This window comes from Heloderma suspectum, chromosome 10 (assembly GCF_057233095.1).
Source record: "Heloderma suspectum isolate Gila_16-S chromosome 10, 16-S_ref, whole genome shotgun sequence".
NCBI lineage: Eukaryota > Metazoa > Chordata > Lepidosauria > Squamata > Helodermatidae > Heloderma > Heloderma suspectum.
In genome coordinates, this window is record NC_139467.1 from 34,680,601 (window position 1) to 34,697,059 (window position 16,459).

At 44.1% G+C, this 16,459-nt stretch overlaps 1 protein-coding gene across 1 annotated transcript in view; it reads right to left on the reverse strand.

The window, feature by feature from the left end:
- Nucleotides 1-16,459, reverse strand: part of CLIC4 (CLIC family member 4) — a 60,588-nt gene that overhangs the window by 8,688 nt on the left and 35,441 nt on the right. The window contains exons 3-4 of the mRNA XM_084815883.1: nt 7,644-7,769; nt 4,873-4,979 (exon numbers count right to left, since the gene is read on the reverse strand). Of these exons, the coding sequence (XP_084672009.1) occupies nt 4,873-4,979; nt 7,644-7,769 (233 nt within the window). The remainder of the gene's footprint in view (nt 1-4,872; nt 4,980-7,643; nt 7,770-16,459) is intronic.

Below are 16,459 nucleotides of genomic sequence, written 5' to 3' on the forward strand. Positions count from 1 at the left end.
TCATTCTTACAAGCAGGCTTTGTCTCCCTTTATCTCACTGTATACATTTTGCATACTTCCTTTTCTTACCTATAGAGGGAATGTCTTTAAAATTATCCCATATAGTGTCTTTTTTAATACCAGCACCCATGACAGTTAGAGGTTAACAGCACAATCCTGTACATGTCTTCTCAGAAATAAGTTCCACAGAGCTCAATGGGGCTTACTCCCAAGTAAGTGGGCACAGACAGGATTACAACCTTAGCATAGGAAGACAGAAAGATGCACACTGGACAATTTTGTCTTCTCTTTTTCTTCCATATTTCTTAATATGTGCTTTACTATTCTCATTGCTTTTATTTTTATTGATAAGGTTATTGCAAGCTATCTTGAACCTGTAAGACAGTGTATTTTAAATTAATGTAAGTTTGACTTATTAATGTCAGTACTAAGAATTCTTGCTTCTATCCTTTAAAGAAGTGTATTTAATGATCCACGACAGTTTCTATGGATTATTCTGCTTCCATTATCACACCTCCAGTTTTCCTTTATACTTTTAGATGGTGTTTGATTGGGATTCAGCAGGCTATAAATCACTAAGTCTAAAATTTAGAAGCTGTTTATTTTAGGTGCAGTCTACAAGAATGGTCCTTCAGCTCCCCGGAAGTCGAGCACTAAAAAACTACATTTTCTGCTCAAGCTCCATGACTACTATATTAGTTCCAGAAGAAGGATAGTAGCGTAACAGCAGAGGGCAGTCTTGATCAACAAAGCTCTCCTTACTGGAAGTCAGGAGAGAGGTTTACTCTTCCCATTTCAGGCTGTACAAAGAATGTAGGGTTTGGAGATGTTTACATAACCCTGCTGTAAGAGGATAAGCAATGCTCCAAGTGATAACCTCTAAACTTGACAGTGGCATAAGACACCCAGTTTACAAGTACAAAATAGTTTTTTGTTTTAAAGTACTACGGGCTTTGTTGCTTTGTTGCCAAGCAAATACTTGTGGCTATATTTTATATTTGGGGCTAAGTTAAACCCTGGACAATCTTCCTCAGTAGCACAGTATTTTAGAGGCTACAGACATATGGGAAGATGCATAGAGAAGGTGAATAGAAGCCAGGACCCAGAACAAAAGCCACTAGAAAAGGATATAGTTATCAATATTGTTTTCTTACAATGAACTGCAGTATGAAATCCCTGTGGCAAAAGGTCACCTAGCAACCACAGATTTCTTATTTACCAGCATGAAACATAATCTAAGGTCTACAGGTCTGTGCATCCAGTTAAGTATCATTTTGAGGTTACCAAGGGCAGCATGGTGTTCTCACTGAAAAATAGGCAAAGCTTTCAGAGAAACTGTCAGACAGCAGGTATAGCAGCCACTTAAATCTTAGTAGGAAACTTGGTTTTCCCCAACCTACTAACTAATTACAGGTGAAGTCATTACAGTTTTTTTTAGTCCAATGTGGTAAGATGGCCTATGAAATCTAAGCGTTAATGTAGCAAAAGAAGCTGAAAGAGACGCTTTTGAAGACATCCTCACTTACAGAGGCCCTCTTGTCAGCCATGCAGGAAAGGTCTTTCTCCTGCGTTGCTCACAAACTCAGGTACACACTCACCCTGGAGTTATGGCCCCACTCTCATTGCATTCAGGAGGGGGTTAAGACACATCTCTTTAATTTGGCTTTCTAAATTGCTCTTGTGGTTTCTAAAGCTTTTAAGTTTTACTATATCTTTGTTTATGATTTTTGTTTCCTGAATTTTTGTAAGCTGCCTTGGTTGATTCAGAAAGAAATGTAATAAATAAATAAAGGGATGAATTCTGCCTAGAAGGAAAAAAATGTTGAAGTTGGATATTTAGAAACAGACTAAATAGAAACAGAGTACCTTTTCCCACATGTCAGAGGACAAGATGACAGGTTTGAGCTACAAGAAGGGAGATCTGGATAAAGAGGAAGGTTTTCTTAAAATGAGGTGGGCACCTTGTGACTTTCCAGATGTTTTGGCCTACAACACCCGCGATCCCTCACCATTGGCCGTGCTGACTAGGGCTGATGGGAGTTGTAGGCCAAAACATCTGGAAGGACACAAGGTGCCCACGCCTTTCACAATAAGGAGATGGTCCTTGGAAAGAGCTGCCTCTGAGAAATGCTGGCATGATGAATGCATAAAGCTTAGAATCTGCCACTTGGGGCAGATTGGAGCATCTGAGAATTTCAGCATGAGAACTTGTAGATCTGTCAGAGGCCAGCTAAGGTTCAGAAATCTGAGGGACACTGAACCTGAGGAAGCCAAGAGGTGGGACTAGGCCAGTGCCTTACCTGACTGCTTAGCCCTACCCACATGGCTGCCGCTCAGTGTCTTTCAATCTTCATTGCTCAACTGTCCCTTTCTCGCTTCTTTTCTCTGGAACTTTATTCTTGGAAATATTTTTACACAGGACTAAATACAAATGTGCTTGGTTTGCTTAATTAGCTTGCAGAATTTTTTTATTTTTATCACATAGTATAATGTCCCTAAATTTTGTAAACAGCTGTATAAGGTTCCAGAGGCCTAACTGCAAAAATCAACCAAAAGAATCTTGTGGAATCTTAAAGCCTGACAGATTCATTGTGAGAGAAGCTTTGGTGAAGTATTATCCTCAGCTGACAGATACAAATAGGGATAGAGGGGAAAAGTTATAAACTGTGGGGCCAAATGACCATGAAATATAAATATATACATGTATAAGTGTGTGTAAGCATGTGTATATTTCATTACCCTTTTGGCCCCACCATTTCAAAATGTTCCATATCTGTGCATAGTCATGCCCACACACATGGACGTACACATGTACGTATGTATGAGATGAGGTTCATATTCCAGGCATCTAATCAAGGGGGACTCTAGTCCACAAAAGCTTGTGCCATTATAAACCTCCTTGTCTTCAAAGGTGCCACCAAACACTGCTTAATTAAATGAAGAAATCTTTCATTAGATTTGTGCATGTTCAAGATGACTTAAAAAATTACACCATCTTTTTCAAATTCATAATCAAGGTGAGTAGAAGAGCTGTGAAATAGTTTTCCCCACCCCTTTGTGCACTATGAGGAATCTAATCTGCACAAGCCACCATGAGTGTGAATCTTGCTTATGTAGCATCGGATTCTATGGAACTGTTTAGTTTGAAGCTGTTCCATGCTAAGCAACTGAAGAGTTCCAGTATAGCATGATGTTCTTTCCCATTCAGAATCATAACCAAATAATCCTTGGAGAGCAATCCCAGTGAGAGGAGCCAGGGTGAGCCCAATTTACAGCTGTCACGCCTTTTTAATGAAACATTAAAAGCCACCTTGGTGAACATATGCTGCTGAATACAAATGTCATAACTGTCTGTCCTGATACGCAACTGCTTGCAAAATACAACAGCATAAGGGCTGTTAAGCGTAGGCAGGGTGTTTGAGCAAACATAATGGCTCCATCCTTTTTAGCAGCTTTGGCAATTTGGTGATTGTTTGCCTTTAATGGGCCATTGTTGTCTACAGAAATCTCCAAAAACCTCCTGTGCTCACACGCATAGCCTGCACATCTTTTGTACATGAAAAGCCCTGAATTACAAATCAGAGGATGTAGAGGAAACAGCTGGGCCTTTGCTCAAAGGTTTTCCAGGTACAGACGGAAGCCAGAGCTAGCTATTAGAAAGGACTATCCTTAGGAGCAGAGATGAAAGAAGCATATTTGCTCACTCAAAAATAAATATAAAACGAGCATTTAAACTGGCAAGCAACTGGCTGCTCATGACTGTACAAAGTGCAGTCTCACCTGGGCAAAGGGAAGTGTACAAATAATGCACAGAACTCAAGGATTACCAGGACCTTGTGGAACTTCCACTTATTTTAATTGGCCTTGGACCACCGGATAATTTTGGGAGAGGTGTTGTGCCAGACACGTTTTCCATTCTACTGCCCTAAGTGGTGCCAAGAATCCACTGTCTTAGGTACCTCACCTCTGGCTACAAAAGTACATGCACGCAGATCTCATTCCATCAAAGCAGCAAGAGAGTGCTAGAATGCAAGAGCTGCTTTGCTGCATCAGATCAAGGGCCCGTATACAAAGAGCATGTCGCCTCCAGCAACGGCCAGCCAGATGCCTTGGGAAGTTTACAGGTGGGGTATGCAGCAATAGCCTTATCCCATTCACCCCCAAAAATGACCTAGAAAAGTTCCAGCCTTGTTCTAGAGCCGACCACTTCCCAGGTGAAGTCACCATTGAGCACAGTCTTGCTTGGGCAGCCCTCCATATACTGGTCACATTGCCATTATGCAATGGTATTGTCCACCTTGGTCCCAATTCAGAGGAATACTCAAGGTCTCGAAGCATATATCCTTTAAGGCCTTACTACATGTTCTATGTGAATACACAGAAAATGCCAATGAGTTCCACCACCCTTTTTTCAAAAAAGAAATGCTGCTTTAGGAGGGGACCATTTAGAGTGAAGTGCCAGGGGGTAAGCTAAACCCTGTTTCTGCCTATTCTCTGCTCTCAGTTATACCTGCTCCCAGCCACTTTCCCCTTGCGGGGCTGCAAACATGCATTTGGAAGCCCATGGTGGGGAGAACACAGCTTGGGTGAACTGGAGCACAGAAGGTGCAGGAAAACAGTTCATCCCCTCTCTGCTCCCCGCTTCTCCTCTCCTGAAGCAGAAGCTCTAAAGAGAGGGCACCAAGGTTCTGTTACACCTCCGTGTATAACATGAAGCTGCCCTGAAGAAAAGTGCTTGGCGGGGGGGGGGGGGGGTGCTACCTGATCAAGATGAGAAACTGCACCCCTGCACCAATAATGACTAGGGAGAGGTGGGTAGCAAACACACCCAAATGCCCTGCAACACACAAAACCAAAGAATGGATGCCCTACCTTCGTTTGCTTCAGGCCTGGAATTCTTGATAAATGCTGAAAATTTAGCAAAGATGTCCATTCCAGCAGTGTTTGATTCTGGGTGTTTTGGTGAAAGCTTTGAATACCTGAAGAGAAACATATTTTATATATAGTGTGATTTGGATTACAGCATGGTACTGTACCTTACAACTTGGGCGTATATTATTCCATGAAGTATTAACGTTTTGTTATTGGTGGTATCCCTTTTCATAATTGTTTGTAGCTACTTAATTCTATTGTCACGGAAGGCATTACTTCCTCTTCCAATTCCACAGTAACTAGCTGCTACTTAAATCACCCATTTCCTCTCTGTGGCAACCCTCCTGTGGCAACATTTTCCAGTGCCAGAAAGCGTGCTAAAAGCTGCCATTCCCAACTTCCGAGGATCAGGAGCAGCAGCAGGCACAGGCACAGTTGTGTTGAGGCATTCTCTCCAGCTTGGGGAAGGGGCATGGCAGCATTCCTTCTCCAAGCTGGAAAGAAATAACAGCAGCGTAACTGCTACCTCCCCCAGCTTTAAGCAACCAGAAGCAGCAAACATAATGCTCCAGTGCTCTTCCCAAACCACATGGGAGTGAATTCCATCTGCCTGAACTCAGAGGGGTCATTCATTCACAGTGTCAGCAGTCATCTGAAATGTTGCCAAAGCCAGCAGTGATTGATTACATTAAATGAGGACTGTTGTGGCTTAGAAATGCTGGTTTACCTCTTATGAATTCTACAGATTTGTGGAGTTTGTGTCTGGAGCTCAGCTCTCCAGGTAATATTTAAATGGATACTATTCAAACACACAAACAAAGCTACTTAAGCATCAAGTCATCTAGATTTTGGTCCAGAATACCAAATCTGTCCATATTTTTTAAAAATCCTTGGAATTATGTTTAGCACTGAAATTATACTTCAGAATGCTGCAATAAACCACAGAAGTCAGAATTTCTTCCCACAGGAAGGAATAATTCCAAGCTGACCTCTACTTGGATTTGGTACAGCCAAAAAGTTTGATTTGTTAATTATGAGACTGTGAACTATTTATGAAGAGTAATCAAACCAGGTCTCTGAATACCTGTCTTAAAATCCCAAGAAGGATTCACAAATTTGAGCTGGCATCAGTGGCCAGCCAAGGTTTGTGGTCAACAGCAACCCTGTCCCACCCCAGCCTCTGTCTTTATATCTCAGCAATGAGGCTCAGAGTGGTGGTGAGAGTTGACCACGTAAGCACTGAACCAGTGCCACAGAGGTGCTGCACCCCCCAGCTCAATTATCTTTGTGAGGCTCAGTGCAAGGTCTGGGAGACTCCCCCTGCCCATCCCTTGAGCCATGGGCAGAGAAATCCAGGCCAGGTACTGAGCCTCAGAGCAGGTTGTACAACAGAGAGGTGTCCTATTGCTTCCCAAGTCTCTCCAGTGTTCAGCAAGAGGTCTGGAAGATCCCAGGGGACCTCAACAGATTTTTTAAAATGTGTTTGCCAGTTGCGAGCATGTTTGTGGAAGTGTGCCGAGAAAGAAAACAGACCATAATTCTAGTGAGAGGACTGTTTGCTACCTCAGATGTAAAGTAATACATTTTACATTATAGGACAACTGCTTTTTAATAACTCGCACTCCCCACACTCACAGATTCCCAAGTAGCTTAGAAAACGCTAAGGGAAATTGCCCTGGAAAATATGTCTTCAAACTGAGAAACGGGGTTGGCTTTACCCCAAGTACCAGCAGCATCAGTAGTGCTGACTTTGTGTAGGAGTTTAAGCAGCAAATCTCTGGTAATCATCAAGTCCCTTTGGCCTCCCTTCTTACTGTGAATGAAAGCATACAAAGGTTCTTTTCGTTTGAGAGGCCTGCTTTGCCATAGTCTGGTATGTTTAATGATTTGCAGATCAGAGGAAAGTTTCCCCAAGTGTTAACGTCCTGATCCCCTCCCCAGTCACACAAGTGGGGGGGGGGGGCACGCCAAGTGTGCAGTAGCCCAAGGCTGGATGTGAAGCATAATTGGAAGAAGTGGAATAGAAGCGGAGAGGGTGAGCCAAGGGTAGGTCCCCAGCAGAGAAGCCAACTGGCATGGCCGCAAGGCCTGGTTGGTTGAAGACAAGCCCACTGGCACACCAAATGGCCCACTTGTCTCCATTAAAATCTTTTCTGCTGTGACCAGTTTGATTTTAGAATTCCCTGGGATGAAGATTCATTTTTTGCATACTTGGTAATACATAATGTATTCAGGTATTTTGGATCCAAAGTTTTAATCCCCAGTTAATGTTTTGAAGCTGGTACATTAATAAGCACATCTACAGAACTAAGACCAAAATGCCCTTCCTGGGTAGACTGTACACAGAGAAAGTCAAATTGAACAGAAAGGAAACGCCTTACCTGAAGAGTGCTCTTGTTCCTTTAATAATAAAGGAAATAGGAAAATGTTCACCAAATATCATTTAAGAAGTCACACTTGCCCAAAATTATTTGTGCTTCCATGGCTTTAATGGTTGGATGGCAACGTGGGTTAGAAGCTGACAGCCCTATATGTCTCTTGCATCTATTGCACTTACATACTATAAGAACACCTTTTACACAGCCACTTATTTCCTTACGGTTACAACAGGAATAGCTGCCACTTCCACTGTCATCTCTTAGACCCGACAAAGTAGTTTATAACAAAATACCTTGTGTAAAGGGTACATGGTAATATAGAGAACTAAACACCATCCTCAGAACTGACAACAACTGCCACTGCCACTCTCCCTTCCCCCTGGTGACACTTACTTGGGTGGGCAGAGGACTTCTTCAAGGAACTCTTCAATCTTGTTCACATCAGTTTTCACCTCATTGTTAAATGTTATGAAGGGTGGGTGAGTCCCTGGAGCCAAGTCCTGAAGGTCTGCAGGCTTCCTGGGGCATAAATACAATTTTGTCTACATTAAAAACATTCAGTGTGTTGAGCGATTCTAGAAGAGTCATCATGGCTAGTGCTATCAACGTAAGGTGGCCATGCCTAAATAAAGGAGAAAACCTAACTTGAGGCAAACAGGTGTGGCTTAAAGGCAGAGAGGAGCACCCAAGGTATGGAGGGGTTCCACAGGGAACTTACAGAACTGAGAGACTACGAAGGAGCAAACTGAACCAGAGAAATGCTGCACAGGGTGGCATTTAGGAACTTGAATTAACAGATCTTTAAACTAAGAGCTAGAAATGGCTTTATTATGCCCAGCTCCGAGTATCTGCACTTCTATGGAATGCTCCACATATACCCCGTAAGTTCTCTTTACACCACTTCCTACATGTATCTCAATATACATCAAGATCCATTTCCGAAGAAACATAACATGAAGTGATGTCTGTGTGAATCTCATCTGTTTCACAGTTGAGACACAGCTTTGGCTGACTGGTTTCTTCCCACCTAAACCCAAGTTAACACTGATGCATCTATCCAGGAGGTGCCAGCCACAAAGACTACATTTTGCTGACACTGCCCACATGGTTGAAGCTCAGAAATCCTCACCCATTTTGCAGGAAATACAAGAAGGCTGACATGGAAAGAAACTCAGGGATGGGGACTGTACTGTTAAGCGAAAACAGATTCAGCATAAGCTACAAAAGCAGGTTGTCATGCCAAATTTGGAAACAGTTACTCCTCAAATGCCTTCCTTTATTATTAGTAGTAGTAGTAACAACAACTCTGCTGCAGCAGTTAGTTTCCTTTTAACATACAGCAGCACTTCCTAGCTCAGAACAATTTCACCAGCCAGGGCAGGCACAGATTTGTTTAGTATCATATTTCAGGAGAGGGTAGTGGCAGTTGGACTTCCAGGGGGAAGCAACCCAAACTCCCCAAAGCAGACACTCATCTTCCCTGAAGCCTGGTTCCTTCTGGGGTAGGTTGGGCCTCGGAAGCTCGCCTTAACAGCTACTGCAAATGCAACATCACGTAACGCCACCAACTATTTGGCATAGCGTGTGCAGTGGTACTGAAATTCAACCAATGCTGGGGTGAAACAATTGAGGGTGGGGTTAAAAAGGAAGGATTATAAGGAAGCCTCATACATCACAGGAGGCTGGACTCTGCTGTCACTGCTGTGGGCTTTTTCACCTTCACCGAATTATTATGATCATCACGCGATCATAATCAGCCTTATTACACCTGTACTGCCCACAGGAAAATGGGTAAAGTGTGGATGTAAAATGTGCATATGCACATCTTTAAGCCCCCCGCCCCCCATATATGCATCTGGGGAAACCCAATTAGCTTGGATTTCCCTGTACATGCATATATGGGTGCTTAGGTGGCCCAGGAATAGCACACTTGGGTGGTCAACTGCCTATTAAATGGAATGATGAATATCCCAGAAGAATGTGTAGTTCTGGTATCTCCAACATGGTGCCCATGAGCACCAGTATTTCCACAGCCACCTCTCTTAGTGCCCACCAGGCTTTCTGCCCCTCTTGATCCTTATCTTTTTTTTAAAGATTTTTGAAAAACTGGGAGGCTGCCATGCTACAAAGTGAAGTGCTGCCCTCTAGTGTCATCTCTATTTGGAGTTTTATTGCTGTTTTGGAGTTCAGCCCCCACACCTCTGCCTTGTACTTTAGCTGCTTGGGGAAGTTACTTTTCTTTTAGTCTCACCAATTTGCTTTCTGAGGAATTAGTGTTTTGTGCTTCTGGAAAATGAGGGTTTTGTGTCACCATGGCAGCCATTTTATGAAGGGGCAAGCCCCCCATGGCAGCCATTTTATGAAGGGGCAAGCCCCCCATGGCAGCCATTTTATGAAGGGGCAAGCCCCCCGTGGCAGCCATTTTGTGGGAGTGCCCACAACACTCTCTCAAAATTCCAGATGTGTCCACCAGTCCAAAAAGGCTGGGGACCCCTGGTGTAATTTCTGAGCTGTGCCTGTGATTTTAATTCCTTTTTTAAGGTGGTATGTCACCATGTAAGGGTTTCAGACCTGCCAGTATAGACTAGGAAAAACCCACCATTTGCATACCTGCTATATGGACAAGCAGAGGATCCATGTGGACTGAACAGGTGCCAGGTATGCTGAATGCAAGGTCTCTCACACAGATCCCTTTAATTTCAATGGTGCTTGCATAAGAACCTCAGTGGACTCTGGGCCTCTGGGTTAGATCTCACACCTTTAATGGTGGCAAAAATCCATGGCCTGAGGTAGTCCTCAGACCTGCCAGTAGGAGTAGCCTCTGGTGGTAAACACAGCTTCAATCTGATGCCTTTCCATTACTTCAGTTTGCATGGTTTTTTGAAGAAAAGATACAGCAGGTTTTCTGAACAAAATCAAAGTGCCTAATGCTAAATATGAAATTGCAGGTGTGAATGGGCACCTGACAATGAAGGACCTTTTATTTATATGCAACTTCATGGCCATGCAGCTTCATGGTAGATGAACTGTACGTAATATTACCCCAGAGCCATTGTTCTTTGTACTTCAGCACCTCCTGAGTTTTTGTTTAAAGGCAGAAAACACAGATGGAAACCCAACTGTTGCAAACCTGCCCCAGACTGCACATGCACTTCAAATGTCCCTAATTTGTCCTTCTCCAAAAGCTGCAATTTGTGAGTCAGTTAGATACCTTAACCAGCTTAAGCTTCAGTTAAAACACTGCTGTGTACCCCCACAATAATTACAGGAAATTACTGGAGTGGCTGTATTCCAATTTCTCCCATTGGTTGGGAATCATCCCTTTTAAGGGAAAAAATAGCTTAAGTCAAATATGGCAAACTGTACTCATCAGCTGTGAAGTTTGCATTCTGTTCTCCAAAGCAGGCAAAACCAAACCCTTATCAACTGCCAAAAGGAAGTTTTGAGAAGTACAGAGGGGGAACCTCTTGGTGCACTGTGGATCTTCCCCCCAACAAGAAAAGGCAAATTAAAACCAGTTGCTGGCACAATCCCCCTTACACATATCCAACCTAATCAGTTCCATGTTAGCTTCCTTTCCCCTCTGCTCCCCACTCCTGCCTGTAGATTTACTTTGCAGGTTTTCACCAGTCCAAATGCACAAGGTGAACTTCTAGGGACACATATTAGATGCTTGATTGTACAAAAAAATTAAGTCAACAGTTCTTTATTTATTTTTAAGAAGGGAATGCTAGGATCACATTCCCAAACCAATCCTTATTGGCACTTGGTATAAAATTGAACTGGATGTCCACATTACTTTCCAAAGGGAGGTATATAGGGCGTTCACAAGAGAGATGCCAAGGTACAGTGAAGTCACTCTGCATCAACAGAAACCACAGGCAATGGAGGCTTTCAGTTTAATACCAGAAATTCAGGCTGTGTGTGATGCAACTTTTTCCAATTAGGTAGGAGCATAGCCAAAGCATATGCATCCATCTCTAGGGATGGCCCAAACACCATTTTGGCCAAGGTGGAGAACATATGCGGGGAAATGGGAAAGAAGCTGGCATGAGTAATCTGCTTGTGGCATTGGGGGGCGGGGGGGTGTCTCCCAAAAGCAGGAAGTGATATTTTAACCTGGCAACCTAGTCAAAAAAGATTACCAAATTTGTACCAGCCTGCCTGCAGATACCGGGATGTGTCATTTATGTACAACAGCCTGGAAGAGCCAACCCTCATCTAATTTACAAAAAACTCTTCCCTGCCTGCAAGCCAATCTTACTCACCACAGGTGAGTGCTGCTGAAGCCTCTGCTTTGCCACACAGCTGCTTCCCTCTCTGTTTAAGAGAAATTCCACACACACTGCAAGGGGTGAAGCTATATGGGCATAGCTTGAAGAAGGGCCAGGCAGAAGGTAGATCTGGTAGATCTCTGCGTGAACTGCAGTAGACCAGCAAGGATTTCTCACTCCCAATTGTTTAACAATAGCAACAAGATGACCACACACACACACGAGCACACCTAAATTATACTGCTGAAATGAAGAAAGCTTGTAGCTGCCAGGAGTGAACTTATATGTGGATACCGTGAGCTCCATTCAGTTCTGGTACTCAAAAGAAATTCCTGGGCTCAGAATTGTTTAATTCTAAGTGTATGTATGCCTTGTGTGCCAGGCTCTAGCTGGTGGAATTCAGGCTCTAGTTAAAAAAAAAAAGATCCCACAAGCCTGTGGTCTGCTACCCACCCCCGGTTTAAACCCCAAACTGCAGCACTGCAGCTACTGAACTCCCGCTATTTCAGAGCACAGATTAAACCTGCACACCCCGCCCCTATATGCACATGAGGCAACACTTGCAACCTGCCCTTACTTCAAGTTGCTCAGGGCAGTATCCAGGGAAGGGGGGGGGATACTATGGAATAACCCATTGACTTGGTTCACATGTTGCTGAATCATGGGGTTGGCATTGCGTGCACACTCTGCACTGTGGTTTAACTATGGGTTGTTAACCACAAACAACCCAGGAAGAGAACCCATGGTTTGCTGGGTTGTCAACTCGGAGTTGTTTGTGATTAGCAACCCATAGTTAAACTATAGTGCAAGGTTCGCATGTAACAACAACCCATGATACTCAACCCATTAAAAAAAAAAAAGGTAAAGGTGTCCCCAACCAGTCGTGTCCGACTCTAGGGTGTGGTGCTCATCTCCATTTCTAAGCCGAAGAGCTAGCGCTGTCCGAAGACGCTTCCGTGGTCATGTGGCCGGCATGACTGAACACTGAGGTGCACGGAAAGCTGTTACCTTTCCTGCCGAAGCGGTACCTATTTATCTACTTGCAATTTCTTGCTTTCGAACTGCTAGGTTGGCAGGAGCTGGGACTGAAGACAGGAGCTCACTCCGTCACGCAGCACTCGGGTCTCGAACTGCTGTCCTGCCGACCTGCACTGCCGGTCTGCAGTTCAGCGTCTTAACCACTAAGCCACTGCAGCCTCAACCCGTACTCAACCCATACTCTAAGTTGTCATTGGGCAGGTTCACACGTCACGCTAAGCCACCTCTGCAAATAACTCTCAGCATGTTGGTTGTTCGCTTGTTTACCCACGATGGTGCTAACAGACAATCAGCCTTACCACAGCTTGTCATGGCTTGTTTCAAACGCAGTTCTCCCACCCACTCCTTACATGTATCCCAGGGGACTTTGTGGACAGATCTGCATCCCATGATCCCCTGCTCCCTCGCTAAGCTGGCAGCCTTTTTTCTATTGTCCTGCTGAGTGTTTGGGGTATGTTTGCCTTTGCTGGCTCCCAGAGGAAAGTTTCCCAATCCCCATTCATCATCCCACCCCATGCTGGTGGTTGTTTTTGTAGTTAAAACTGTAAGCCTTAATGTGCTGCCTTGTGTTTTATTAGAAGGGGGCAGGAGACAGTGACTGAAAGCAAGAGCCACTTCTATGGGGGACAATGGAAGGTGGGGTGGATGACCAAAACCTGCTGCTTGGGCAGGCAAAAAGCAGCTAAGATTTCACCAAAAAGGGGGTGGTAATACTGGCCCCTTTTCGTTAATCGAATGAAAATAAATTTTACACATAACATCATGGCAATGGATAGGACAATTTGTATTGTCAAAAGGATGCAAAACTAACTATACTTAAATATTTAGAGGTTTACTCTGTGAGGGAATCCTCTGGAAACACCTTGCGGGGGGGGTGAAGAAGGGTGCATTGAAGACACAAACAAAGCTGGGAGGATGACAAGCTCCTTCAAGGTCATTGTGTAGATTACACACAGCTGGCTGGCATGAGTTAGAAGAAGCTACTTCACTGACAAGCCGAGCAGTGAAAGACCATGGGAGGTGGGGGAGGAGACTGCCAAGGAAGGGCTCAGGCTGCCGCAGCAGAATTTGTGCCTAGGCAGACTTTAGCAACCAAGATCGCTTGCAAGAAGAGGATTGATAGTGTTTGTTGCTGCTCTTGCCAAGTGGCTCTGTAGCCAATCACCACAACCCATGATAAAATTGGTCTCTCGGGTTTAGACGACATGACAACCTACTGTAGGCAAGAATAACCCTACAACAAGCCATCTATTCTCGTTGTGGTTTGTTCCTGAAAAATAAAGCCAATCCACAGAAAACACTTTAGGTTCGGACAACATGGCAACCCACCATGGCTGCCTAACACATGATGGGTTGTAAAGTTGTGCGAATCCGGGTGATATGTGTGAACCAGGTGCACTCAAACTCATGTTCAACCCATGCTCTGGTTTGTCATTACATGAGAACCAGGCCACTGTATTCTTACAGCCCTGTGAGGCGATTCAGCTAAGGGAGACTGACTTGCTCAAAGCCACCCAAAGATCTTCATTAAGCAAGTAGGGTTTTGAACCTGGATTACTCATGCCCACTCTATCCACATCAGCACACTGGGTCTCAACAAGCAATGGAGATGGAGGAGGAAGAGAAATGTCAGTCATCACTATCCAATAGTTAAGCCCCTGGTGTTTTTCCAAGCTCTGAGCAAAGTCTAATGTAGATATGGCCAAAAGAGGACAAAAGCAAGTTTCATGCGCCTGCGGTGGAGAAAGTTTAGCCCCATGGAACAATGCTATAAATACCCTGCTAAAAAGAACATCCACATTTTCCAGGCTGACAAGGAGGCAGCAACACTAGCTGTTGGTGATTCTAGTGTGGATCACTTAGTATGTTTAGGATTCTCTGGACAAATGCCCAAACAGGTTGGCCAGTGGGGGTTTTAAGCCTCCAGGACAGGATGGGGTACACACTAAATTAGTAACCGTCAACTGCTGCAGGTTCAATTTGGAATGGGGACAAAATAACGTTGTACTTTGGCCTAATTCAGACCCAGGAGAGTTCCTTTTTCCTAACCCAGCTCCCCCACCCATCCACTTATCGTTCCTACCCAGACTTACCTAGAGGTGGGGTGGCCTCTCGTTAGGCCCTAGAGGGTGGCAAGTATCCCAAGCCATCAAGAACCATGGAAGATGCAGTTCCTATGGTCCTTGACAATCCTCCCAGAGGTCCAGAAGGATTCCTCCCCATTGCTCCTTAAGCTTGGGCAGGCAAAGGTGGCAGCAGTAGCAGCAGGGAGTAATTATGTGGGCTGTGCTATTACAAGCCAGGCTCAAGTTCTGAGCAATTTGGGATCTGCTTGCAATGGGTTTAGGGGTTCATTTCCAAACCTCCCAGTTCCAAACATTCAGCAGCATTACTAATTGAAATACAGACGTCTATGACCCAGTTTGCACGAAACACTCAATTCCAGAGTTAAACAACCCAGGAACTGGTGTGGCCACACAGGAGCAAGCGCCACTTCCACTTTCCGAAACAAGCTCCTCCTGGTTTGTTTCATGATGCCCAAGCCCAGGAATTCTGAGTTGTTTAGGGGTTAAACAACCCAGAGTTAATCCACCAACAAATCACAGGTCTAACATATTGACACGTGCAGCCACACCAATTCCTGGGTTGTTTAACCCAAGCACTGACTGTTACATGCAAAGCAGGTTAATATGGTTTTCAAAGCTTCTCCTTTCAGGGAAGTCTTTCCATTGCAATTTGTCTGCTGAGGAAACTTTGCATATTTGCTCCAGAATCCCAGTACCTTGGAGAGGATTCTGGTTGGAGCACTCTCAGCAGGCAGAGGTGCCGAGGCCTTCACTTTTGCCATGTATAAGCTACATGAACCCTAGAATGCCACAAGAACTATCCCTTCCCCAGCCCCCCACCAGCAGTTGCATGTTCCAGAAAAGTCATAGCAATGGTGGGTAGCCTGCCATGCAAACTTTCCCAAAAGATGTTTGTGAAAGAGGAACTCCAAGCTCCCAAGGAACATCCCTGGGACACAGTTTGAAAGTTGCTGGCTCAGGGGGGGTTTTTACCAAGCACTCCTCAAATTATTTTTTAAAAACCCAAACCAGAAGCTTTCCTTGTGTTCTCAGGAAGTTCAACTCTGCACACTACAGCACTGCTCTGGCCAAAAAAAGACATCTAATTCCTGCACATGGACACAAGTTGCATTCCTGAAGAGGGAAAAGAATGAAGCCTCTGTCTTTAGTGACTGCAGAAAGACAGAAAACATATGAGCACTCAGTGGAGAGAAAAGGCTGGCATGCCCCCATTTAGCCCATGCATATTTTTTGCTTGTGTCCATAGCTACTAAGAGAATTGAACTGGAAATATCCTCTTGTTGGCACAGTGCTATATTTAACAAGACCATACAAAGGAAAATGCATGTCACTGAACAATAAATTTGTAAGTTTCCTGTTCCCCATAATTTCTTCCTTGTGATCTTTTGTACCAGTAGGAGCCCAGTACATTTTGAAGTCCAAATACTGATCTTCTCAGCAAAAGTGATTACTTGAACCCCATTCAGAAACCTGTATTGCACTGCAGAGCAGAAGAACAGACTCAAATAATCTTAAATGCCATATGGTAATCTTAAATAGCATATGGTAATCACATTCAATTTAGTCAAAACAGAAGTTCAAACAAGACAGATAAGCCACACCTGTTTAAGCTATTTTCCTGACATACACATAATCATCCCCTCTATTAGGTACTCAACTGAGTTTGCTAGCAGTTTGGAAGAAAAACTCCCCCCCTCCCCCGCAACTATTGGTTTCTCTATGAAGTCAAAATCCCTAGGTATGAAATTACTAAAGAAAAAGAAAACAGCCGAAGGACCTGTGAGTCCCAGACAGTTGAGCCTAGAGAAAA